Below are 26,970 nucleotides of genomic sequence, written 5' to 3' on the forward strand. Positions count from 1 at the left end.
CTCGGCGTCTGGGCCGAGGCCCTGCAAAGCGGGGTGCTCCCCCTCTCGTGCAGGTGTGCAGTCCTCAGCCTGCTACCCAAGAAGGGGGACCCCCGCAACCTCAAGAACTGGTGTCCCATCTCGCTCCTCAGCACGGACTACAAGATCATTGCCAAAGCCGTCTCCCGTTGCTTGGGGTCCGTGCTGCAGGACGTGGTCCACCCCAACCAGACCTACACCGTCCCGGGCCGCACCATCCTGCATAATTTGTTCCTGGTCCGGGATCTCCTAGAGCTTGGGCGTAGGGACGGCCTGTCGTTCGCCCTCCTGTCCTTGGACCAGGAGAAGGTGTTCGACAGGGTGGACCACGGGTATCTCCTGGGCACCCTGCAGGCCTTTGGCTTCGGACCCCGCTTCGTCGGGTTTCTCCGGGTGCTGTACGCTGCCTTGGAGTGCATGGTCAAGCTCAACTGGACCCTGACCGCTCCGGTCAGCTTCGGACGGGGAGTCCGACAAGGCTGCCCGCTCTCAGGACAGCTGTACGCCCTGGCCATCGAGCCCTTCCTCTGCCTCCTTCGGCGAAGGTTGACGGGGTTGGCGCTTCCAGAGGCAGGGCTGCGGCTAGTCCTGTCGGCGTATGCCGACGACGTGCTCCTCGTGGTCCAGGACCCGGGAGACCTGGCGCGTCTGGAGGCCTGCCAAGCTATCTACTCGGCAGCCTCCTCCGCCCGGGTCAACTGGGTCAAGAGCTCTGGCCTGGTGGTCAGGACCGGATGGCAGACGAGCCGCCTCCCACCCGCGCTTCAGGCCATTCCGTGGAGCGCGGGTCCGCTGCTCTATCTAGGCGTCTTTCTCTCTGCCACTCATCCCTCTCCGCCGGAAAACTGGCAAGGCCTAGAGAGCAGGGTCGCTGAGCGGTTGCGGAGGTGGACAGGGCTACTCCAGTGTCTCTCCCTCCGAGGGAGAGCGCTGGTGTTGAACCAACTAGTCCTGTCCATGCTCTGGCACTGCCTCAGCACCCTGGTCCCACTCCCCGGGTTCCTGGACCAGCTCCAGAGGTTAATCCTGGAGTTCTTCTGGCCAGGACTGCACTGGGTCCCTGCAGGGGTACTCCATCTTCCCCCGGAGGAGGGGGGACAGGGCCTGACCTGCACGCGCAGTCAGGTCCATGTCTTCCGCCTCCGGGCCCTGCAGAGGCTTCTCAACACCAACAGTGCAGATAGTCCGGCGTGGAGCACGCTGGCGCACGCTTTCCTCTGCCGTTACCGAGGGCTCCGATGCGACCGGCAGCTCCTCTATTTATCCTGCAGAGACCATCCGCGAGGCCTCTCGGAGCTGCCGGCCTTCTACCAGGACCTCCTCCGCACTTGGCGGCTGCTCGCAGCCTCCAGGTCCTTAGGGGCCACCGTGGGAGAAGACCTCCTCGCGGAGCCCCTGTTACACAACCCCCACCTTCGTGTGCAGGCAGCGGAGTCTCGCACGGTGCGCCGGAGGCTGGTCCTAGGTGGAATCACCAGGGTCGGAGACCTCCTGGACTACGAGCAGGGGGACTGGATGGAGGCCCCGGTGCTCGCCCGGCGCATGGGGCTCTCCGACCTACGCTGCCCCCGTCGCGTACTCTGGGAGGTGAAGGCTGCCCTGCCCTCCACCGCTCACAGTTACCTCGGCCAGGTCCTGCAAGAGGGTGCACCCCGCCCCCCTCCCACTCCTAGCCCTCCAGACCTCTCTGTGGGCCCCCGGCTTCGCCATCCTGCCCGCCCCCCTCCCCCCCATCACCTCAGCCGGCTGCACACTTTCCAGCCGGTCCCCTTCCGAACCGCGCCTCGACACCTTCTGTACGCGCTCGTGCTTCACACGCTCCACTTCCCCACCCTCATGTCCCGCCCCGATCACAAATGGCGGGACCTCTTGCCGTCATCGGAGGGTGGGGAGCCCCGGTGGGCCGGCCTCTACTCCACCTTGGTCCCGCGGCCCGCCGGGGACATCAGCTGGAGAATCCTCCACGGAGCGGTGAGCACGGGCATGTACCTGGCACGGTTCACCCACATCCCGGACACCTGTACCTTTTGCGGCACGAGGGAGAACCTGGCGCACATCTACATCGAGTGCGCCAGGCTGCAGCCCCTCTTCCGGCTCCTCCAGAAGCTCCTCTTGAGGTTCTGGCTGCACTTCTCCCCACACCTTCTCATCCTCTCACACCCTATCCGTGGCCCCACAAAGTCGCGGGACTTCCTCGTCAGCCTCCTGCTGGCCACGGCCAAAATGGCCATTTACAAAACCAGGGAGAGGAGGCTGGCAGGGGGGGTGACCTGCGACTGTGGGGCCTACTTCCGTTCCTCCCTCCGCTCACGAATCCGAGCAGAGTTCCTCTGGGCGGCGTCCACCAACTCCCTGGATGCCTTTGAGGAATGGTGGGCGCTGTCCGGGGTCCTCTGCTCGGTGTCCCCCTCTGGCTCCCTCATTTTAAACCTTTGACCCTCACTCCCGCTCCTGGTTTTTCTTTCCTTGTCCCCCGTATTTACTTGGGACCGGGCTGTTTTTAATGGGTCCCCTCTCATCGTGAGAGGGGCCTTGTAGCGTAGCCTGCCCACTCCCCCAGCATCCAATATGTACATCTTGTTGGGACAGGAGGGGTGGCAGAAGCACTAGAGAATGGTCACAGCTAGAGCTAGCAGCAAGAAGTGTCTAGTGCTTCTGAACTGGTACACAGAGTCCTTTGTATTAGACATCCCATGATCCAGGTCTGACTGATAGCTATTTATAGGCTGAGGAAGGCATTTCTCCATGGTCAGGTTGGTAAGGATGTGGGAGGTTTTCACCTTCCTCTGCAGCAAGGTGCATAGATCACTGTTGATTGCATTCTGTAGCAGTGGTTCCCACTCTTTTCACTTGTGTGGACTCCTAATCACCCTGCCCCAAACCATTCACAGCCAATTCTAACCACTTCCTTAAAGGAAAAAGGAAACTGTAACATAGATTTTCAGACAGCAATTAATAACATTATCAGAAGATATTTAATTTAGAAATAATTGATTGTAACTTTTTGATTTATTTGCAATGTATTTTTATTTATCTTTTTCTTTTTCTTGCTGATTCCAGGTTGGGAACTGCTGATCTAGAGATGTCTCATTTAATCATTCCCATACCATTGCAGGAATCTTTGGTACTGGTAGCACGTCAGTCTGTCCTGTTCTCTGCCTGTGGCACACAGTTTTAGATGACTGGGGACTGAAGTGCTCAGTTCAACTAAAGTTATTGGGCTCAAATTGGGGTATCTAGTGCAATTTTATGGCCTGTGATATACAGGAGGTCAGTCTAGATCAGTGGCTTTTTGCCTCCTTTTTTCATTTGTGGGCCTCTAAAAAGTTTGAAAGGGAGTTTGGACTCCTTTGGAAACATTAGACCTAGTATGTGAACTTTCTCTGTTCTTCCCACCTTCCCCAAGTCTGCTGACCATAGGTTAACAGTAACTGGCCTAGATGATCTTGTGATCCATCTGACCTTAAACACTCTCAAAATATTAAATTGCATCTTCACTATTTGGGGATAATATAGCCTTATTTTAAATCTCATTAAACTAGTTAGGGGAGAGTAAATGCACCAGGAATAGAGAATGGAGTTACCTGGTTGTAAAACCAGAACTAGGTTCAAGAATATTGATATCTGTGTAGTTCTTAATAAGTCATAGCATCACAGGAAGCTTGTATTGTTACTCGTCAGTGCCAAAAAATGAAATTAGCTTTTCTACCAACAACCAAAAAAATGCTTCCCCCACCCCGCATATCCTTGCAGAAAAGCCCTACTAACTGCGTCACCTCTCGGGTAATAGAAGTATTCAAGTGCAATGTATATAACAGGTTAAAGTGCAGTGTCCAGCGTATTCTGCTTGTATATTTGATTTTTAAAATTCTTTACCACTGATCTTCACAGTTTGATGTGCGTATTTGATTCATGAGTTACAAAGTGCTTTCAGTATCAGGAGCTGAACTTATTGCTTATTTAGAGTCCATAATACACAGGTGCTTGATTTGGTATTACCAATTGCTGGTAGGTTTTAACTAACTTTCACCTTTATTTTAGCACCACTCATGACTTTGTCTTCGGAGCGATTGCTGAACTGATTGACAACTCCCGGTAAATATTATGCTTGTAGGACCAAAGTCTTTTTGTTTATGGGGTTAAATGTTTAGTAAGGCTGATTCTGCTAGTGGGAGGTGAGGCAGTGTTTCTGCAGGTGGAAGTGATAAAGTTATTTTCAGGATGGCCTGATATGGCTACACGATAGATATTTTGACTGTATGGCTATCTCACCATAGCCTCCTCATTTTAACAGTGCAGTGAAGATATGGCATAAATTATGTACATACATGTGTACCATGGGACATAATGTTAGCGAAATAGTACTTGGCCTACTTCAGTTTTAAGTCTTCAGTTAAAGTTGTGAATCATTTTAAGGTACTAATTGTGAGAGGCTGGGTATCCTCGCAGAAATTTGAGATCACTGAGCATTTCGTAGGGCTTGATCTCTCAAATATTTCAGGCCTACAGTGTGTGTGTCTGTAGAAATTCATGGTCACTTTAACAATTGAACGTAATTATAAATTATGCTTACTATTCCAAGTGATGGTTACTATTCAGAATAGCAAATGCTGTGCTCACTGTTTGAATGCTTGGGTGCAAAGACTGCATGTAAGATGACAAAAACTAGTAAGCTCAGAGTTGGGTATGTTCGGGAGGGTCTGACTGCAATCTGTTGTATGTGCCTGATGGCATATATATTTTGACTTCAAGTGGATTAATGCTGAGGGCAGGTCTACACTCAGAGGTTAAATTGACAGCTGTATCGCTCAGCAGCATGTGAAACCCACACCCTGAATAATGTAGTTAAATCGACCTAACCCTGTGGCTGTGGCCACACTAACCCCTCCTTTTGGAGAGGCTATGGTAATGTGGCACTTTGGCAGATGCTAATGAGGTGCTGCCATGAATATGCAGCACCTCATTAGCATAATGGTGGTCACGTGCGTTTCAAAAGTGCTGCTTTCAAAACGCACGTTGCCCATGTAGCCAGGGACCTTCTGAAATGACCCCCTGATTTCAAAAGCCCCTTCTTCCAATTTGGTTTTGGGAAAAAGGGGCTTTTGATGTCAGGGGGTCATTTTGAAAGGCCCCTGTCTACACGGGCGACTTGCATTTTGAAAGCGGCACTTTCAAAATGCACATGGCTGCCATTATGCTAAGGAGGCACTGCATATTCATGGCAGCACCTCATTAGCATATTTGAAGTGTCACATTACCATAGCCCTTCCGAAAGGAGGGACTAGTGTGGCCACAGTCTTAGTGTAGTGATATTCACATTGATGCTTGGGAGCTATAAATGGTTCTTCAACGAGTCTCCTGTGGCTCTTTGCCACACGTGATATTAAAACACCATCACTCAGGATGCTTTTAGGATGTTAGTAACCAATTGTAGAATACGTGGTCGGTTATTCCACTGTGAAAGTAGTATTTATTATTTATTTAGGTACACCAGTAAATGAAACAACTGGTAATATCATTTAATAATTTGGCTCCTGAACCACTGAGATGGACTGCCACTGGTTTAGACCGGGAGTGGCCAACCCACAGCTCTTGACCTGCATGCGGCTCTTTGAGCCCTTAAATGCAGCTCCTCCGCAGAGCTGCACACTGGGAGTGCCAGCTGCCCTCCCTGCACACACGCCTCTCCACTTGGCGGGAGAAGCATGTGGCGGCAGCAGAGGCAGTGGCTCTGATGTGTTGCCAGCATGGAATTCAAGCCCGGGGGTGGGGGGGTTGCCTGGGGGTGGGGGAGGGGAAGGCATTCAGTTGGGATGAGGAGGGCTGAGGGTGCTTGACTCTGGAGGAGGGGGAGGATTTGAGCCATGTATTTTATATAGATCGATAGATCAACCAATCTGTATTTACTTTATCTAGACCTAGATATACAAAATATAAATAAATATATAGTACATGGCTCTTTGCACTCTATCCCCTGCTATTTTGGTTCTTCATCTCCCCGATGTAGACCATTCCAGGTTGATGAAAGAATTCTTCTGTTGACCTAGCTACCGTTCCTTGGGGAGATGGATTAACTACATTGATTGAAGAACCCCTACCATCACTGCAGTAAGCGTCTACACTGACGTATCAGAAGGGTAGCCATGTTAGTCTGTATCTGCAAAAACAACAAGAAGTCCTGTGGCACCTTACAGACAAACAGATTTTTTGGAGCATAAGCTTTTGTAAACAAAGACCTCCTTGCACCTGATGAAGCGGGTCTTTTCCCATGAAAGTTTATGCTCAAAAAAATCTGTTACGTCTCTAAGGTGCCACAGGACTTCTCGTATTTACACTGAAGTGCTACAGCAACAGAGATGCAATATTTCAGATGTTGACAAGGCCACTGTGGTAAACAATAAATTAATTCATGAGAAGTCCCCTTTGTTCTGTACCCATCCATCTGCTTTCTTTGTTCCTCTTCCCCTTTTTCTTTACCTTATCTTTGTGCTCTCCCTTCTCATAAAAAAAAAAAAACTGTTTCCAATATGTCCTTTCCCATAAGGCACATTTGCCAGTTAATGTTGATTTAGCTTATGTCTTGCAAGTGACTGTCTAACACACACTGCGGCAGTACTTTTGATTGGCTGCAGTTTTGCTAGCCGTAGGGACTGCAGTCAACAGTCAACTGCCGTAAACATTTTTATTGTGCACACATACTGCTTGCTCTTGAAAATTTGGTTGTTTAAAATAGGTCTAAATCTTTCAAAGTATGCAGAATGATCAGTCACACTATGCTTGACACTAGCTGGGAAAGTGTTTCATCATGCAAAGCTGTGGGTTTTTTTATTTAAGTACACACGGATAAATCAAAAATTTAAGTTTTCTTTCAACTTAGTACTTAGAGTACAGCTAAAAATAAAATATCACCCAGAATAAAGTGAGGTCTTCAGTGAGCTACTGATTCAGTACTATTTAACAGCTGCCAGGTTTTAATTCACAGTTTTCCTATCCTCTCCAAGTTGAAAAACAGGGGTTGCAATGGAAAGGTAATTTTTATCCTTTAAATTAGTCTGCCTTGTTCAAGTGACAAGAACTAGAATGTCAGATCACGTTTCCGTTATGGAGCATTTTGAAATATATGATATAGTTGCTCGGTTAGGCTCATTATGCTAAATCCACTAAGAACTCTTGAAGTACCAAGAAAAATCTTGACATATCCTTTCATCCCATGCAATGGGATTTTGCTAATTAAAATTAAAGTTTGGGAGATACATTTCTGATTAATAGATTTTGTCAGCTAGTCATTAGCCAAAGAAACATGGCAAGCAAGGAATGACTTGTGACAAAATAAGGCTGTTTGATTAACATGACTAGTGCAGGTAAATTTCAGTTCATTTTGATTCCCAATAGCGTGTTAGTATGGTGTTTCTAGAAGAGTGGTGCCTAAGGAGCTCTCTGCTGAACCCTGCCCAGCTGAGAGAGGCGGCTGTTCTCTTTTGCACTGAGTAAGAAGATTAAACCAACTATCACATTTTTGGAAAAACTAATTTTGCATGGATGTTTTGCATTACATCCAGCCTCTTGAAGATCTTGAATAGGCGCCTTCCAGTTCTAGTATTCTGTGGTTCTACTTGTGAGACAATGGCTAGGAACAGTGAAACTGTTAAAAAGGGATTGCACCAGGATATTGGCAAAAGTACCGAAAAGCTATTGTGCCAATATTTGTCTGTTTCCTTTGGTCCTGCAGGCTTCTGATCCTTGTAACATTGGTTTCTTACTACAGGTTTAACCCTTCTAGTCTGGCACCTTTGGGACCTGACCGATGCCAAACTGAACTAGCCTTATTACCAACACTTGCACTGCTTACTGGGCTCTTAGAAGACATTTAAGGGTAAATTAGAGCTAAATAAAAGCAAAGAACAGTGAGAGCCAGGATTGATGGCTGTAAAAAAACTTTATGGGAAACTTATCCAGATGTCCATTTATCATTGGTTTGGCCAACTAAAATCATGCTGGACCACAGATGTTGCTGGACCAGAGATAGCCAGACTAGGTAGGTTCAATAATTCATCTACATGACCCAGCAGCAAAATGTGAATCTTATTGTGCCATCAGGGAGATGCTGTGGAAAGGTTTGTGACAAATTAAGCTGTATCACTTCATTAGAGGATCAGAAAGGAGTAACTTTGACAGGAAATGGGTTTTCTGCCAGAAAAACTCACTCTGAAATCCATTATTAACCATTTTGTTTCGAAATGTGGGATTTCTTCCAGGTCAGTATCTTGAGGTGTTAATAGAAATAGGTAGATGAGTGACAAACTGTAAACATTTAAGGCATGTGATGATCTTTGGATCATGCCTTCCTTTCTGTGTTAGACATTGTGTCACCCATTCGCTGCTGCTCTTGAGTCTCTGACCGATTGGACAGACTTCAGACTCTCTTAGACAAAGAATTAGTGGGCATAAAACAGATAAAAAACACTCCTGATTCACAACCTGTCAGCCAGCACTTTAATGGAGTGGGCCATTCTGTTAATGACCTGAAAGTTTGCATTTTACTGAAGAGGAATTTTCACAGCGGTTTGGAAAGAGGCTGCTGAACTCTCTTTTATATCCAAATTTGACACATTAAGGCTGTGTCTACACGTGCCCCAAACTTCGAAATGGCCATGCAAATGGCCATTTCGAAGTTTACTAATGAAGCGCTGAAATGCATATTCAGCGCTTCATTAGCATGCGGGCGGCAGCGGCGCTTCGAAATTGACGAGCCTTGCCGCCGCACGGCGCGTCCAGACGGGGCTCCTTTTCGAAAGCACGACACCTACTTCGAAGTCCCCTTATTCCCGTGAGCTCATGGGAATAAGGGGACTTCGAAGAAGGTGGCGTCCTTTCGAAAAGGAGCCCCGTCTGGACGCGCCGCGCGGCGGCAAGGCTCGTCAATTTCGAAGCGCCGCTGCCGCCCGCATGCTAATGAAGCGCTGAATATGCATTTCAGCGCTTCATTAGTAAACTTCGAAATGGCCATTTGCATGGCCATTTCGAAGTTTGGGGCACGTGTAGACGTAGCCTAACACGTGGTTTGAACTGGGATGGGAATTTTCTAGCTCATTATAGGGGCTCTTTTGCACACTTGGCTTTATCTAATTTGACTCCCCCCTCCGCCTTCTGCCCCTCTGCTCTCTTATTTGCTCACCTTGATTATATTTTTCTGATTTGTCAAACTTGATTGCTATATTTGGTTCTCTGTAGCTTAAATATTGAGTCTGTTCTGGTATGGCTATGGTCTGAAGAAGTGGGTCCGTCCCACAAAAGCTCATCACCTAATACATTATTTTGTTAGTCTTTAAAGTGCTACTGGACTGCTTTTTTGTTTTGATAATATATAGACTAGCACGGCTATCTCTCTAACTCTATGTGGAATGATTTTATCCCAGCCTTGTTAATGAGTTTAATAATGAAATCCAAAGTGTTTTGCTAAGGCTTCGGTTCAGGTATCTGCTCTGCTTAAGATATTAGTGGTGCCATCCACTCTTATAGGGGAAATCCAGACACCTATTCCTGGAGTTTTGCAGGCAAGTGTATAAGGAATTTTGGGTTCCTTTTATAGTACTTCAGGTGTCATTGGAAGCAAAAGATTAGGACAGACAAAGAATGCAGGACTGGGCTCAAAAGAAGACTGTGACTTTTCTCCACTTTGAATCTAACCTTTATTTACAGTACCAAATGGATATAATTTTCTTGATTGCAAGTTAATAATTTTACATTTACACATACTAAATGGCAGTAACCTGTTACCCTGTAGTGTGAGATACGTATTGTTTTAAGTGTAATGGATTACTGAAACTTCTCAGATACTTCAGCGGCATATGTTACTTAGTAGAGGACTTGTTTCTGTTGTCCCAATGGCTTGACGTGTGGTGCTGGTCTTCCCAAAGGATGCTACACACATGAACAAAACATCATTTTTTCCCCTGTGAGGGTTTATGAGCTTAACATGAAATAGAAGAATGGTAATGGATGAAGAAACATACCAGCATATAAGCTTGATGAGGAAATGGTACAGCTTTGTGAGTTTTGTTGTCCCCTCTGTGGGCAGAGGAAGCTAATTTTGTATTTTTTGTTTTCAGAGATGCAGGAGCCACCAGACTTGACATATTTACTGGTAAGTGCAGTAAATAAATTGTTAAAGAGAGTGATGCCGGTTGTCAGCAGGAGGCATTGGTCTGCAGCTGATTCCTAGTTGCAGGTGTCTGCTTGAACATTATCGTGGTAATTGAAAATTTGGTGTTGGAAATTTCAGGTAATGGTGCTTCCATTCCCCTTGAGAAATCACCACCGCAAATAAATGGATGCTGCCTTTCAAGAGGCTTGATTAAATGTCTTAACTGTTGCTTTCAGTAGATGGGGTACAGTATGTGTAGTGCTGCATGAACAGGAATATTGTTGGCAGTATCAGTAAACAAAAGTATTTCAGCTTTCTTGTAAAATCAGATGTTAGTATTTTCAGTAGGGCTGTTCAGTGGAGATCTATAAGTAGCTAAAAAAAAGCTGTTTTTCTTCTTTTCTTGTTTTATTCTGGTGAAACATCTATTTTACCAAGCTGAACTCACACTGACATTTGCATTGTTTGGCCAGCTAATCCTACTGTAAGCTGAATTAGAGCTGGCCTAATCTCTTTGCCTCACTGTGCTTCAGACTAGCCAGATTCCCACCATCTAGCTTCCCTTATGGCTTGTTGAGATGTCTCATGCTGGAGTCTCTGGCTCTTGTTTCTACCTGTTTTTTCGAGATGCATCATTCACTTTAAATGCCTCTGAGACTTCCAGCTGAGATATTGAACAGACATCAAGACTCACACATCTCAGTTCCTCTAGCTACGTCAGGTTGGAAAGTGGTTGCCGAACAAGTTGCTTTTTTGCAGAACATGGAATGCACAGAATAAAATAATATTGATACTCAGACCACTGGGTTTAAATTACAGAATATTGGAAGTATAATAAAACAGCAACTTGTCATTTGTCTTCGTTGCCTGTGTGAGCTTTGGGCATCAGTTACAGGGATCAACAGACAATCCAAACGAATGAGGGACTGTGTCACCACTTGCCCCAAAAATCTGTGCATTCAAGCGCTTTACTGCTATAGCTTTCAGCAGGGATGCTCCAAGCCACCCTATAAGTGTGCAGGTCACACCCCGAATGTCCATGTGGTAGGCATCCTGATCTCAACAGCATGTCTACACCTCCACAACCTCGCTCTGGCTTCCCCAGTCTTAGATACAGCTAGCAAGATGATTCCAAATGTTCTTAAAATTATACTCTGTAATGCCCAGACCTTCCCTGAACAGTTCAGAGAAATAAGGTTTGTTTGTACCTCTAAATATACAAAGGCGCATCACAGTTTATTAATTGTGTAAATACACCCTTCCATTTAAACACAGCACTGAGATAGTTTATAGTTTTAAAAAAAAAATCTTAACAGTCAGATGTGGATTAAGTGATACCAAGTAAAAGGAAAAAAGTTAGAGGGTTATGAGCAGATAAAAGTGTAAATAGGCCTCTAAACACCTGAGGCTATGTCTATACTAGACATAGAAGTTGACTGCCATTACACAATTTTAACATCAATTGCATAGCTAAAATCGACCAATCAGCAATCAACTTCAGTGTCTGTCTGTATGGAAGAAGGTCAATGGGAGCTCTTGTGCAATCAACCTTTCTTAATCCTCACCACTCACAAGGAGTTCTGGAGTTGAGTTTGACCCCAGAAAGCACCATTTCATGCATGTACAAAACAAAACTCAGGAAGATCAACCATCAGTGGGTCAATCTTCTGTGGTAGAGTAGTCCTAGCCTGTCATTTAATTTAGCAAGGTACAGCCTTTGTTCAAGATGGTTTCTCACTAGTATTCAGTCTGAAGAGGCTTCAGGCCCCCTTGATTGAAGGATCCATCTTTCTTAGCTTGCAAACACACTGTTCCCTTGTCAGTGTAGTAATGTATGCCCAGGATTGCTTCTGTCCTTGCTTAAATTCAATTGATGGTTTTTTTTTCTTTTTTTAACTTTCTGTAGGGCTCATCCCCTTTAAGAAGTAGGACACCCCTTGTTTTGGTCCTACAGTTGCTTTCTTTCCTGTTTGGGAAGGAATCTCTTTCTCCCTGTTTGGTCACAGACTTTAATGTCCTTAAATATCCATATTTTCCCATAGAATGGTACCATATTTCACCATGTTACTCACTGCTTTTTTATTAGTTTTCAGAGAAGATCTCACTCTACACATTTTTGTAGTACAGTGATGTTATGTACAATCAGTTGAGGCTTATCACGTGAGATTTGGGCCCCCATATTTTATACACGAGTAAACATTGCAAACAAATTCTTCTGAGGGTTATCCCTCAAAGTTTTTTAAGCTGCGAGAAAGGCAACATGGAGTCTGGTGGCAAAGAAAGTGTCATGCTCTATCTTTCCTCTCTTATTGTTGGAGTAGATTTGTTTATTTGTTAGATAAAAGTAGACCTCTGTTATCTTTGCCTGGGAGAATCAAATATATATTTCTTTGTCTGGGGTGGATCTGTTTATGTTTCACTAACATTCCATGAATGCACATTAGTCATATTTCCAGCATATATCCATAAATCCTAATATACACCCTGTACATTCCACATATTAGTACACTACAAATATTAGTTTTCATATGATACTTCACCAGGCCTATTTGGTACAGAGATTATTACAGTATCATGGAGGGTGTGAATACAGGCATTCTTAGGTCACAGTCCCCCCAACTTGCAAATTAGGTTCTACATTTATTACTTAACAGGCTTTTTTCTTTTTTCCAGTGGATAATGACAAGCTGCAAGGGGGATTTATGTTGTGCTTTTTGGATGATGGAAGTGGCATGACCCCTAGTAAGTTAATTTTAAAGTTTATTATAATTGATTGTGTCAGAAAAGAGTCTCCAAATAAAAATAAATAAAATATCAAGCTGTCCCATGCATATTGAGCAATTATTTAAAATGAGATATATGCTTATTTACAAGTCTTAGTTATTTTTGTGAGTAGAGTAAATTAGTCCTGGAGGTGGTTTTTTTTTTTTTTTTAAGCTGTGCCTAAAATGACTAAGTTTTTGTGAGAAATGAAATGTGAAATATATGGATTATTACAGAAATAGAATTGCTCTGCTTATAAAACATAGCACTGGCCACATCTCAGAAAATGGCCAGAGTTCCAGACACAGTATTACTAGTTAATTCGGTGATTTCAAACAAACACTCAGACACAACCAAACAACAAAACATTCATTTGTCTTTAGGATCTCTCCCATAAAGTACAGAGTTTAACTTTGGTCCAAGCCAAATTTAAAACTTGGCTATAATTATAATTTTGCCTTCCTGACTTTCCTTTCCAGCCTCCACTGAACATGGTTTTTTCCCACTGTGCCCTAAACAGTTAAGTGTTGCTATGTTTTGTCAAGCTACTGCATTTGTTCAGTGATGCATTCCTTGCCTACTAGGGAGTGCCTACATCAGTTTTTTAATAAAATCCTCTGACATTTTTTGGCCTAAAGAATACAATGAAAATGTACCATCAGCATCATTCCCACATAACACAGTATTTCCATTAAACAACATACATTCAGCCAACAAGTAGTGCACTTTCCTGTTCCCTTCCATGGTCGCTGTTCTTCTGCCACACTATAGCTGAAACCCAGAGCACTGAGCTCAGCTTAGCCCAGGAGCACTTCAGTGTACATCGCAGGCAGTAGTCGAAGTAAAAATAGCACTAGTTGCTCTGAACTTGTCAGTGACATTCCCTTAGTGCTGTCGGTTGTCAAGTGTGAGTAACACAGATGGAGGAACAGAAATGATAAAGGAAGCAGGAGAAATGAGTGTGTACATGATTGATTTTTAGCTAATTACAAGTCTTTATTTGAGAGGCATTATTTTCCTTTTACGAAGAGGATCCGTGAATGTTCACCTCCACATACAATGGATTTCTGGATGGTCCCCAAGAAAAAATTCCCCTAAATATTTGTTAACAAAATGTCTTTATGATGGGACTTACATTGAATTAAGGATGACTGGTTGGAATCCTGTATGTTTTTCCATCATGTTTTTTGCAACAGTCACAGGGCTACTCCTAGCTGTAAGCTTTCCAGCTAAAATAACATTGTACCGATCTACCAGTGGTGGAACATTTAGCGGTTTAAAATATGATATCTAGTATTTTGCTCCTGCCTCTTTATTAAGAGGGACTTTATTTTCCTTTAAAGTATCCAAGCAGCTTAGTCAATAGAAGGCTCTCTCGGCTCACTGATATTATGATGATTTCATGGTGCTCCCGAGAAGAGTTGCGTCCTTGCAGGTTAGGTTGATACGTGCTTCAGATAAATGGTTCCCAGAATGACTGTCACATGTTCCTGGAAGTCATATTTGTTAGTTAATTCTTTGAATGGCATTTGGCATGTCAACTTTCACTTCAAAGGAAGAGAACTGTTCAGTGTCTACTGCAGTATGAGCTGGTTGATTGGCTGCTTCTGTGGGGGGAGAGGGTAACATGCAGGAAGCACCTGCAAATGGGAAGGTGGGATTTTGTGGTGAAGGAATGTGGCTCACAACCTAGCATCTGCTTTGGACCTGGCGAGAAATTTTCCGTTATTTTGAGCAAGTCGTGTAACTTCTGGTGCCTCCGTTTCCTTATTAAAATGTGCACAGTGCTTACCTCATGTGTGCTGAATGTTAACACATTCTTGGTTTTTAAGTGTTTAGTTCTTCCATTGGAATGAACTATATATACAAAATAATACCTGATATTATTTATGATTTAATTGTGGCTTGTACTATTCCAAGACATAGCATCACCCTAGAGAAAAAGGGAAGGAATATTAAGAGTTGCTATACTTGATCAGATCATTGATCCATTGAATCTGGTGTCCTACAGCAAGCCCTCGATATGTGCCATTTTGCACGAACACAAGTTAAGCACAACTCAAAGCAGCTCTGCAGCTGTCTGTGTGCCAGGCTCCCCCAACTGGGGAAAGCCAAGTGGGCAGACAGCTGCTGCTGCTGAAGGAAGCCAGGGAGAAAGAGCTCCTGGCTCCCCACTCCCCACCACTCTGGGAGTCAGGAAACTGAGCAGCAACCAGGAAACTTTCCCTGACAGCAAACTGATGGCACCCTGGTTCCCACCTCCCCTGGGCTTGCAAGAGCCAGAAAACTGACTACCCCATTCTGGGTGAAAAGGAGGCTGCTGCTTGGTTCCCGGTTCCCCTCCCTCACTTGCAGGATCTGGGAAACTGACCAGTACATGGCTGACCAGTTTCCTGGGTCCCACAAGTGGCAGGAAGCCAGGAAACTGACCAGCCTTGGTGGACTGGTTAATTTCCTAGCTCCTGCAAACCCAGGGGAGCACAACCTGTGTGAAATTTGAGTTACGCGGGGGTTGCAAGGAATGCAACCTCTGTGTAACTCAGGGGCCTATTGTACTTTTGCCAGCAGTGATAACTGTGGAAGTATAAGATGTGACTTTGTACATAAAAGAGTTACATTGTAAAAAGAAATTAAATCACACTATGATACAATGTTACTTCTGAGCTCAAGAAGGGAAGTTACATTGATACTGTGTGTAGGAATGTAGGTTGGGTTTGGATGGAGCTAGGTGTGCCTGGGAAAGCAGAAACCAGAGCAGTAGGTGCTAGACAGTAATTAATTAAGGTAACCAGGGAGTCATTGGCAGGGGATTGCTAAGGGTGATATGGAAATGAAGGTACGTAACTGGTCTCAGGGACTATATGGGGTGTGTGTGTGTCTGTTTTTTTCCTTTTTTTTTTCCTTTGTCTGTTAACTTGCCTTCTTGATCTGTATAAATTAAGAGACCTGAGCCCTGGGAGGGGACTCACTTTTCTAAATGTATTAGCAGAGCAGCTTTGCTAATAAACAGAGTGGTCTGACAAATTGTGAGTCTTGAGTCTAACTTTGACAATTTGGAGGTCCCACTGAGACGGCAAGCGTCTTCGCTGAGGCTGTGTGATCCCTGACTGCCTTGCAGGACGACCGTGGCAGCCGGCGCCTGGACATTTAGTCCGAGCGGTCCTCCACAAGACGGAAAGGTGCACAACCGCAGCGCAGTCTACGCCATCGAACCTGTTCGTTCCCACTCTGTTCTGGTAGAGGTCCCGGGATCTAACTTCTGGAATCTGGTCCTGATCAGGTAATTATTCTTTCTGGGTTTTGACTGGTCTGAGGACTGTCCTGTCTCTGTGTCTATCCGTCCTCTCTGTGGTGTGTTTGAGTCTGGGTGCCATCTCCGTCCGGGGACTGGCCGACCAAGGGGTTCCCATCGCCGCAGTCTGAATAAGTGAAATCTGCACAATTGCAGCCGCACCACACCTTGGGTATAACCCCTGGTGTGAAAGCAAGGGCGATTGAGGCAGTAGCCTGTGGGCTCCTTTCTGTGTGTTGCACCGGGTACTGCTCTGACAAGCCCGAATTTCCTTCTTGTGTGAGTGCTGTGTGAAGTCCTCCTGGATGGGTAATCAGAAGTCTAAGGCAGAACAGTTCCCTAAGGGAACTCCGGCTTATTTTATGTATTTTAGGAGGGGTCCGGACTCTTGTAGGTTTCTTGAGAAATGGTCTAAACTGACCCTGGAGAACCCCAAATTTCAGTGGCCACTGTTAGGTTCGTGGGACAAAGACCGAGTGAACGCCTTAAAAGACAAACTCGTCCTCCCAAAAAAACTAAATTGGCAAAAGGAGAGGTAGACTGCTTTATGCAGTGGTGGGAAGAGGCAAATCATAGGTGGACTGAATCAAAACTCACCTCTCTTAGAAATTCTAATGATAAATTAAAAGCCCAATTAAATGCAGTCTCTCCCACCACCAGTCTGAGCGCTCCCCTTTACCCAGTCCTGTGTAATGATCCGGATCAAACCCGACCCCCACCATACTCCTGCTCGAGTTAAAAAAAAAAAAAAAAAAAGCGGGTGGGGGAGAAAAGCCTTCAGTAACTACAGATGATAAGAGCAATGATGAGATGAGGAAAATACCCCCATTGGCCTCGCAGCTCTGCAAAATATTATGAAAAGACAACCCAAAGCAGACTGCAAAAATTCTCTTGATCTCGCTACCTGGAAAAGAGAATCTGATGGGAGGTTACAAAAAAAAAGAAGTCTAATAAAAATGTTGTGGCACCCTTACGAGTCCTTAAGGTGGAAGGAAGTGAGCCCATATGGAATTATAAGCCCTGGACCTGTACAGAACTTTTGTCTATAATTAGAGTTTTTCCCAAGCCACAGGAAAATCCTATCAAATTTGCTGAGGAGTTTCTGTTAATCTGTGAAACCTATGAACCCTCTGAGACAGACCTCCTCCAACTGTGTAAACTGTTAGCCTCTACCAGTTAGTATGAAAAAGGGTTGACTGCCGCAGACTGGCCAGCTGAGGCACGCCATTCAACCATGAAAAATACTGACCCAGTTCGAATTACTGTAGACAATTCCAAACCTCTGCCTTGCCTGCCTCAGTACCCTTTAAATCCTGAAACAGAGGCTGGTATTGCTCCAGTTGTAACCGCATTGAAAGAACAAGGAATTATTGTTCCCTGTTCCAGCCCCTGTAACACCCCTATCCTCCCAGTTCAAAAGGCTAATGGTAAATCGTGGCAGTTTGTTCAGGATCTTCGAGCCATTAACCGTATTGTCATACCTACTTTTCCAGTAGTCCCTAACCCCGCCACAATATTGTCTTCTATTCCACCAGATGCAACCCATTTTACTGTTGTGGATTTGTGTTCTGCTTTCTTCTCTGTCCCGGTTCACACTGAGTCCCTTGTCCTCCGTTCTCCTCTCACTCTCATGGTTCCTGTTTTAGGAATGACCAAGGTCGCCTCCTTGCAGGATATGCTGTGGTATCCCTCTCTAAAACTATAGAAGCTGCGCCTTTACCTTCTGTAACCTCAGCCCGGGTAGCTGAACTGGTTGCCCTAACCCGTGCTTGCTTCCTGGCTGTGGGGCACTCTGCCACCATTTACACTGACTCTTGATAAGCTTTTGGGGTTGTACATGACTTTGGCACCCTCTGGCAGGCTCGAGGTTTCCTTACCTCTGCTGGTACCCCTATCAAGAATGGCTCCTATATTGCCGCTCTCCTGTATGCAGTTTTACTCCCACCTGCTTTAGCCATTGTTAAGTGTACTGGCCACTCAGCTGCAGACACTGAGGTGGCTAAAGGAAATGCACTTGCTGATGTTGCTGCAAAACATGCTGCCACTATGGAACCTTCGCTAGATGCGTTTCTTGGTTCCCTCTCTGTCTCCGTATCACCACCGTCCCTTTCTGATCTCGCCCAGCTCCAGGACTCTGCCCCAGAAGCAGAGAAAGATTCCTGGAGTGCCCAGGGTTGCTCTCTACATCCCGATTCCCTTTGGCGCTCGCCTACTGGTGCCCTCGTAGCCCCTCTTTCACTCTACCCATCTCTGGCTGCCCTGCTACACGGTGTTTCTCATGTCGGAAAGGAGGGGATGGTCTCTGCTATGACTAAGGCAGGATGGTGGGCTCCCCATTTCAGCTCTTTTGCAACCCGCCACTGCGCTGCCTGTACTACTTGCCAAAGCTACAATGTAGGCAAGTCTGTAAGAGTAACACAAGGGTTCCGAGGTCTGCCTCAAGCACCTTTCTTACACTGGCAACTTGACTTTCTTCAAATGCCTAAGTGTCAGAAATATGAATTAATTTTAGTTATGGTATGTCTGTTTTCGGGTTGGATTGAAGCTTTTCCCTGCCGCAAAGCTGATTCATTGTCTGTTGCCAAATGCTTGCTAAACCATATTATCCCTACCAAGGGAATTCCTGCTACTCTGTCTAGTGACCGGGGAACACATTTTACTGAAAAAAAAATTGTTCAGCATCTGGACTGGGTATTACATGTCACTCACCTATTGCACTGTCCCTACCATCCACAGAGTGCAGGTGCAGTTGAAAAGCGAAACGGTGTGCTAAAAAAATAAGCTTGCAAAAAATTTGTGACTCTACAGGGTTAAACTGGCCAGCAGCTTTACCACTGGCCCTTATGGAAATTCGATCATCCCCATCTCAAAGGCACAAATTAAGTCCATTTGAAATCATTATGGGACGCCCTATGTGTACAATGGCTACCATTACCCCAGTCCCAGACCTAAACCTGACTCACAGCACACTCCTTCAGTATTGCCAGGGATTAATGCAAGCTGTGAGTCACATCCATTCACAGGTACAAGCAGCCTGGCCAACGAAACCCACCTTCGAAAGCACGCCTTGAAACCCCGGTGGAAGGGTCCATACCAGGTATTGCTCGTTACCCAGACAGCTGTAAAGCTATCTGGCATCGCAGCATGGATACACGCTTCACAGTGTAAAAGAACACCATCCCCAGTGGACCAAGCACCACCGCAGAACCACACAGAGCCAATTTTGGCTCCAGAAAAAGATGTAGAGGAACAGCCTGCAATACCTTATAACCTACGCCCCCGTAAGGGTTGCCAGAAGCAGACGGTAAGCAAACAGCAGGACCCGAAAAGAAGCAGTAGTGAGCCTAGCGCCTGCTGCCTGGTGGACATAAAACTGTGACTGCGGTTCCCTCGAGAGAGGTTGTCAGAACCAGAAAGGGTCCTGCCTTCAACATGTGTTCCCGGTGGAGCCTAATCCTCAGCTACTGGTTTCTTAAGGTCTGGGGAGTCTGAAGTGACAATGACAATTCTTTTATTCAGCAACAAGTGTGGATAGCCCAGACTCTCAATATCTCTAATTGCTGGGTCTGCAGCCACATCCCAATGTGGAAAAGAAATGACACTTGGGGATTGATGAGAACAAATGTTCCTAAATTTATAAGTGTGGTGAAGGGAAAGGCCACTGGTGCTGGGTGTGTAATGGGACAGGGCTGGATTTAGGGAGGAGCAGCTGTCTCCAATATATTGTGTCCCATGGTGTATGGGACTATTCAAATAAGATTGGAGAATGGCAAACCAGGTATGGGGATATGAATTTTTTCTCAACCTGGGATCAGACCGGAAAATCAATCTCTTGCTCCCCCTATAGCCTCCCTGAAAAAAACAACACAATCTTCCAATGTCATGCAAATGTTACTTCTTTCCCCAAGGAAGGTCATCCTGTGCCCTTTGGGGGATATTATTCCTCTTTCGTGGATACCTATATCTCAAAAGGGTGCAGCCAACCCTTCCCAGCTTTAATAGGAGATCATTGGGTCTGTGGGAGAAATGCTTATACCATGTTACCACCTAACTAGTCAGGTATTTGTTATCCTGCTCAGCTTTTCCTGCAATTCTGTGTGCTTCAATATATACCTGATAATACTAACGATGTAATAAATCACGCTAGCCACTTGGAGCAGATTGCATACCTCCCCACAAAGAGCCAAGTTCCTTGTGGAAATGGCTAAGTGGTTTATTTAATTTCTCTAGTCTAGGAAACTGGTTGTTTCAAGGAATTCTGACTATCTTATTTGGAATTTTAATGATTTTTATATGTTTCCAATTAATCTCTTATTATATCCAAAGCTGTGCAAGCCACACCATCCAACAGGTTACTGCTAACCAGAGTGCCAATCTGATGGTTTTAAATATCAACAATGAGAGGAATAAAAAAGAAAGGTTAATCTATGAAACCCGGTAATTGTTGGTCATAGGCGTAGCTTGACCAAAAGGAGGGATTGTGGAAGTGTAAGATGTGACATTGTACATAAAAGAGTTACATTGTAAAAAGAAATTAAATCACACTATGATACAATGTTACTTCTGAGCTCAAGAAGGGAAGTTATGTTGATACTGTGTGTAGGAATGTAGGCTGGGTTTGGATGGAGCCAGGTGTGCCTGGGAAAGCAGAAACCAGAGCAGTAGGTGCTAGACAGTAATTAATTAAGGTAACCAGGGAGTCATTGGCAGGGGATTGCTAAGGGTGATATGGAAATGAAGGTACATAACTGGTCTCAGGGACTATATGGGGTGTGTGTGTGTGTCTGTTTTTTTCTTTTTTTCCTTTGTCTATTAACTTGCCTTCTTGATCTGTATAAATTAAGAGACCTGAGCCCTGGGAGGGGACTCACTTTTCTAAATGTATTAGCAGAGCAGCTTTGCTAATAAACAGAGTGGTCTGACAAATTGTGAGTCTTGAGTCTAACTTTGACATAACCAATTACAGCATTTGTTTGTCTACTGATGTATTCAGTCAGACAAGCATAGAAACAACTTTTCTAATTGATATCTTGCACCGTGTCTAATATCGCACATGAAAGGTCTCAACAAATCCTGCATGTAGAACAAACCAAGTGAATACTTATTAAAAACCTGCATGGATTTTATAAAGTTTTCAAGTCCTGATGTTTTCTAATGAGTGTCCCAGGTGCACGTTTTAACCATAACAATAAAATTCTATTGCAGAGGAAGCTACTGATCTAATTTATTTTGGGAGGTCTTCTAAATGGACATCTGTCTCAAGGATGATTGGACTCTATGGCAATGGACTTAAATCGTAAGGGTGTTTTCTAAATCCTAGTGTCTTGATTGTCTCTGCCACATTATTTTTAACGCACATTCCTCAAGTCAATGACTAAATGGAATAATGGAATATAACCATAGAAAAAAGGCAATGTGCTATTTAGTCATGTAACACATCTCTCTATTTAATTCAGTATAGTTTATAATAGCATGTACTAAAGTTCCTAGTGGTTCTAATTGTCAAGTTATTTTAATATATATTTCAAAAGTGAATATATGCACCATGTCTCTCTCTGCTTTCTCTTTTTGTAAAGGGAAGAAGGAGGCTTTTTTGGAGGTGGGAGTAGGGTCAGCCATTTTTGGGCCAGATTCTTGCTAGTGCAGAGAGACAAAAAGGAACTTCTTGTGTTACCCTGGTCTTTCATGTGGTAGAGAAGGGTCACTTTTCTGACAGATGTCATGTGATATACTGCCTCCTCTTAGTGGTTTCACTGGGCAAAGGCATCAGTATTTGCTGCTGAAATATCCCTGTCTCCCGCCCCCACCAAACAACCCTGCTTTGATGATATTCTTCATAAGCATTTCCACTTGCTACCATGTCAGTGAAGCCCAGTTTTGCTGTAGCTGCCTGATTGAAAGACCTTAACAACTGGTAGAGACCTGCTATCACATGTGGGATTGCTTATGGCATGGGATGAATTTATTTGTGTACAGCTGCTTTGATAGAACATTGAGCAGTGCAGTGCATCCTTTAAAATGTTTTGTTCAATTGGTCTATGGCTCTAAATTCTACATCCAGTTGGACACAGTCCTGAAGAACATCCCCAAAGAGGACAAGATTATTCCCGTGGTGGAATTTCAATGCCAGGGTTGGAAGAGACGCTTCCCTTTGGCAGACTGCCTTTGGGAAAGAAGGAGTTGGCAGCAGCAGCTCCAGTGGAGTGTTGCTCCTTACAAAACGTTAATCATCACGAATATCCTCTTCCACCAGAAAAAACAGATTTAAAACCTCCTGGCAACATCCTCGATCAAAGCACTGGCACCTTATAGACTATGTCATCTTCTGCGCTGGGGATCATCACGATGTCCCTCTCACACGTGTAATGACTATTGCTGATGACTGTTTGACCAACCACTGCCTTATTCAATCCACAATGGCAGTTAGGATTGTCACCGAACAGAGAAGTCAGAGGAAATAGATCTGATGAAAGATGAACGTCCAAGGCTTGAAGGACCCCATCAGATGATGTGACTTCCATATAGTGCTCCAAAGGAAGTTGCCGACAGTACACCCTGAAGATGTGGAAGAACACTGGTGTCAATTGAAAAATGCCATCATTGGAACTTGTGGAGAAACCAGTGGCTACCAGTCGAGGAAGCATCAGAATTGGTTTGATGAGAACAATGTGGAAACCATAGAATCAACCCCTGCGATCAAAGGATGGTACCCAACTCTTTGAAAAACAACGAAACCATTGTTTCTCACTGGAGGGAGCACTGTAATGAGCTCTTGAACCACCCCTCCACTGTGGTCTTAGAATCCCTTGACCAAATCCCTCAGCATCTGCCTTGGAACGATCTTGCAACACTTCCTACCCTGAGTGAGGTCCAAGCTGCCATCAAAGCAATGAAGTGCAACAAGGCAACCAGTCTAGAGGGACTCCCTACTGAAGTCTTCAAAGAAGGTGAGCCAGAGAACCACAAACAATGCCACCTCCTGATTCTCAAGATCTGGGATAGGGAACAGATGCCATGAGATTTCAGAGACATACTGATCGTCATTCTCTTCAAGAAGGGTGACAGGTCAGACTGTGGAAATGATCATGGCCTCTCCCTCCTAGCAACGGCAGGGAAAATCTTAGCTCAAATCCTTGCAAACCAACTCCTGTCACTCTCAGAAGAAATTCTCCCTGAATCCCAGAGTGGCTTCTGGCCATTCCGAAGAACAGCGGACATGATCTTCACCATCCAGCAACTGCAAGGCAAATGTTGTGAACAAAACCAGACTGTATACATGAGTTTCGTTGATCTGAACAAAGCATTTGACTCAGCCCTGTGGACCATCCTCTCAAAGATCGTCTGGCCCAAAAAATTCATTATCATCTTGAGGCTGCTTCCCGACATGACTGCCACAGTATTGAACAACAGTGGATCCCAAAGCAACCCCTTTGAGGTTAAAATGGTAGTCAAATGAGGCTGTGTTATTGCCCCATCACTGTTCTTCTTCTTCGTCACTATGACGCTTTGCCTCATTGATGGCAAGCATCCAGATGGTGTGAAGATTGTCTACAGAATGAACAGGAAGCTTTTCAATCTCAGTAGACTGAAGGCTAAAAGCAAGACCTGCATGACCTTGATCATGGAGTTACCATATGCGGATGACAACATAGTTGCTGCTCTTTTTCCCACAGCCCTTCAGACCATCTTAAGTGCCTTTGCTGAAGCATGTGAGAATGTTGGCCTCACACTGAACATCAAAAAGACCACAGTGCTCCACCAATTCTTATTGTTGGGACAATCTCACGTACTTTCTATTGAAGTCAGTGGAGAACTCCTGGAAAATGTAGAGCACTTCCCATACATTGGAAGTCATCTTACTGCTAAAGTTGACATTGATGCGGAAAATCCAGCATCGTCCACCTGAGACAAAGGGTCTTCGAGACTTGGGACACCTATGCCAAGACCAAGCTTCTTTTATACTGTGCAGTGCTTGTTCCAATGCTGCTGTACGCATGTGAAATCTGGACAACATACAAGTGGCACTTGAACAATATCATCAATGCTGCCTTAGGAGAATCCTAAATATCTCTTGGGAGGATCGGCTCATGAACACTAGAGTCCTGGAAGAGTCAAACATGACCAGCATTGAAACCATTATTATTCATCACCAACTTTGTTGGACTGGTCATATGATTTGAATGTGTGATCAGCACCTCCTAAAACAGATTCTGTTTTCTGAGTTGGAGGAAGAAAAGAGGAGCATTGGGGACCAGTGGAAGTGATATAAGGACATACTGAAGGCACACATGAAAAAGTGTAGCATCGGTATTGACGTTTGGGAGAACCTCGCCCAAGACCATCCCTAGTGGAGAACTGTAATCCATGATGGGGTGGCTCAGTTCGAGAGTTCCCGCCACAGTGTAGACGAGAGGCAAGGAAGATTAAAAGTGTGTCCAAAAGTGCATCAAAAACTGCCTCATGCCCCTCCAAGACCTGCGAACACCTGCCTCTTCTGTGATAAGACCAGAATCGAGCTGATCAGCCATCAACAAACTCACAGATAGAAGGCTGACATGAGACATCCTACTCGTGATCAAGTGGCCACCAAGAGAGGCTGTTAATAGTTGTGTGTGTCTCTGAAAGTGTTTTGCAGCCATTAGCCTTAAACCACAGATGTTCTGTTCATTTTTTTCTTACTTTCAACATGACAATGTAGCTGTCTCGTTTGATTGAAGAGGGTTAGATGAGAAGAGGTGTCCCTTGAGGTTTATGCTCCCTCTCCGCGGAAGAGTTGCACTTTTCCTGTGTTCCAGACTCCCATTGCCAGGAGTAGAAACGTAATTTGAAGATATTAGAACAGGGTCATCAGGCCAATTAATGACATTTTCTGTCTGTATTACATGAATTAAATTAACATTCTAACAAGTTATCTGAAACTTATGATGTCTCCTGTGTCCTTTACTACAGTGGATCCATGAGACTAGGGAAAGACTTTGTATTATTCACCAAGAAAGAAGACAAAATGACGTGTGTTCTCTTCTCTCAAACATTCTGTGAGACAGAAGGCCTTAATGAGGTACCCTTTACTTGGCTTTGTTTGTAAATACTTTCAAATAGACCCTAGGCAAGACTTTGAAGTGCTTAGGTCCTATTGAAATTCATGGAATTTAGCCTCCTAAATCATTTGAGTGGGCGATACTTTCTAAAGCACATATTACATTTGCTGTGTTTCTGTGATGGGATCCCAGAGTGCCCCCCTGGGACTGTGGGACCACTGCCCTTTTGGCTGTCTAGTTTGGGCTGTCTATATCTCAGAGCTTTGCCAGTGACAACATTAAACCCCTTCAGCTACTGTGATCACTCAGCATAACAGCATGTGGTGCCTCATGAATGCTCTCAGACCCGCTCATGAACTACACAGAGAGAGGCCACAGACAAATCTCCCTGCCTGCTGCTCGCAGCACTGCACCTCTGGCCTACATGTTCTTGCACTGCTCAAGGTGACTAGTGCAAATTGATTAAGTGGTTCACCACTTCATCAGTGGAAAGTGGATATACCCAGCTTTTGAAAACCTGAATAAGTGCCCCTACAAAACACTTGTGGGCAAACTCACTGATAAAGAAACTGTTAAACGAGTCTGTTGACTACAAAAGATATATTTTAAGTGACTAAAGTCAGAGTTCGTTACCAAAACAAATAAAACATAAGCAGCCAGTCTAAACTCTCAACCCTGTTAGATGTGCAACAACTAAATTAAATAGTTTTCCTCACCCCACTGGATATTGCAGTTTGTAGTATAAAGATTTCATCCTTGAAAACTGGGCCTGTCCACTCTGTTTAAGTATTCTCAGTGTTCCTGTTGTTTGCAGTAGAGATGGGGAGGGGAGAAAGGCCACGCTAAATGGGGACCCTGCCGTGTCTGTTACACCCTAAGTTCAACGTGCTTGGAGAATTCCAGTCCAGACCTGTCTGGTGAGCACTGCTGAGTCCCCAGGCTCAGACATTTTGTTTATTGTCCAAGGTCACACAGGAAGTCTGTGGCAGAGAAGAAGGTTGAATTCAGTTTTCCCAAAGCCCAGGCTAGTACTCAAACAACTGGACCACCCTTCTTCGCTAGGTCCCATGATGGATTTCCTTAAATCCTTTCCTTAAATCCTTAAATAGTCCCTATTGCTAGGGCCTGAGAGTATTTACTCTGCAGAAATTGTTGAGATGTGGGATTGTAAGTCCCAGGTAAGGGAATTGAAAAATTAAGCCTAACGTTTTATGAGATTTCCTCTCTGATTTTGGTTTTGTGAGCAAAGATTGATTTTTAATTAATAACTTACTGTATCTTGGTTGTGTAAACCTGTTCATCTTAAAAATAATTTTAGGATTATAATTTCTCAAAAAAAATTAAAAATAAAGGGACAGCAATGATCAAAAGTTTCACCTTAATCTTTGCATATTTTATATGTAATTGCCCAAGAAATATTATTTTGATATTTTTTTTACAGATGATTGTCCCAATAACCTCATGGTCAACAAATTCTAGAAAACCTGTCCTAAGCGACCTGGAGGAGTTCAGTGTACAGATGTCTATCATCCTTAAATACTCCCCTTTTAACAGTGAAACTGAATTGCTGCAGCAGTTTGATGCAATCTGTGGGAAAAATGGTAAGCTTTTCTGAATAATGCAGTTTTTGTGAAAGCAATTATTTAAAATACAGCCTAACTGAAGTGTTGTTAGAGAGGCAGTTTGCTTTTAACTCTTATGGTGAAGGTCAGTTA

The 26,970-nt window shown here is 44.5% G+C and overlaps 2 protein-coding genes across 2 annotated transcripts in view; one reads left to right on the top strand and one right to left on the bottom strand.

Annotated features, from left to right (window-relative positions):
* The window catches only part of C1H3orf85 (chromosome 1 C3orf85 homolog), a 44,814-nt gene extending 31,064 nt beyond the window's left edge, over positions 1 to 13,750 (bottom strand). The window contains exon 1 of the mRNA XM_074983519.1: positions 13,630 to 13,750. Coding sequence (XP_074839620.1) covers positions 13,630 to 13,669 — 40 coding nt within the window. The 5' untranslated portion in view covers positions 13,670 to 13,750. The remainder of the gene's footprint in view (positions 1 to 13,629) is intronic.
* Positions 1 to 26,970, top strand: part of MORC1 (MORC family CW-type zinc finger 1) — a 138,747-nt gene that overhangs the window by 7,421 nt on the left and 104,356 nt on the right. Inside the window, exons 2-7 of the mRNA XM_074983521.1 lie at positions 4,060 to 4,113; positions 10,128 to 10,162; positions 12,836 to 12,904; positions 21,423 to 21,513; positions 25,167 to 25,275; positions 26,697 to 26,856. Coding sequence (XP_074839622.1) covers positions 4,060 to 4,113; positions 10,128 to 10,162; positions 12,836 to 12,904; positions 21,423 to 21,513; positions 25,167 to 25,275; positions 26,697 to 26,856 — 518 coding nt within the window. The remainder of the gene's footprint in view (positions 1 to 4,059; positions 4,114 to 10,127; positions 10,163 to 12,835; positions 12,905 to 21,422; positions 21,514 to 25,166; positions 25,276 to 26,696; positions 26,857 to 26,970) is intronic.

The sequence above is a fragment of the Carettochelys insculpta genome, chromosome 1, assembly GCF_033958435.1.
Source record: "Carettochelys insculpta isolate YL-2023 chromosome 1, ASM3395843v1, whole genome shotgun sequence".
Taxonomy (NCBI): Eukaryota; Metazoa; Chordata; order Testudines; family Carettochelyidae; genus Carettochelys; species Carettochelys insculpta.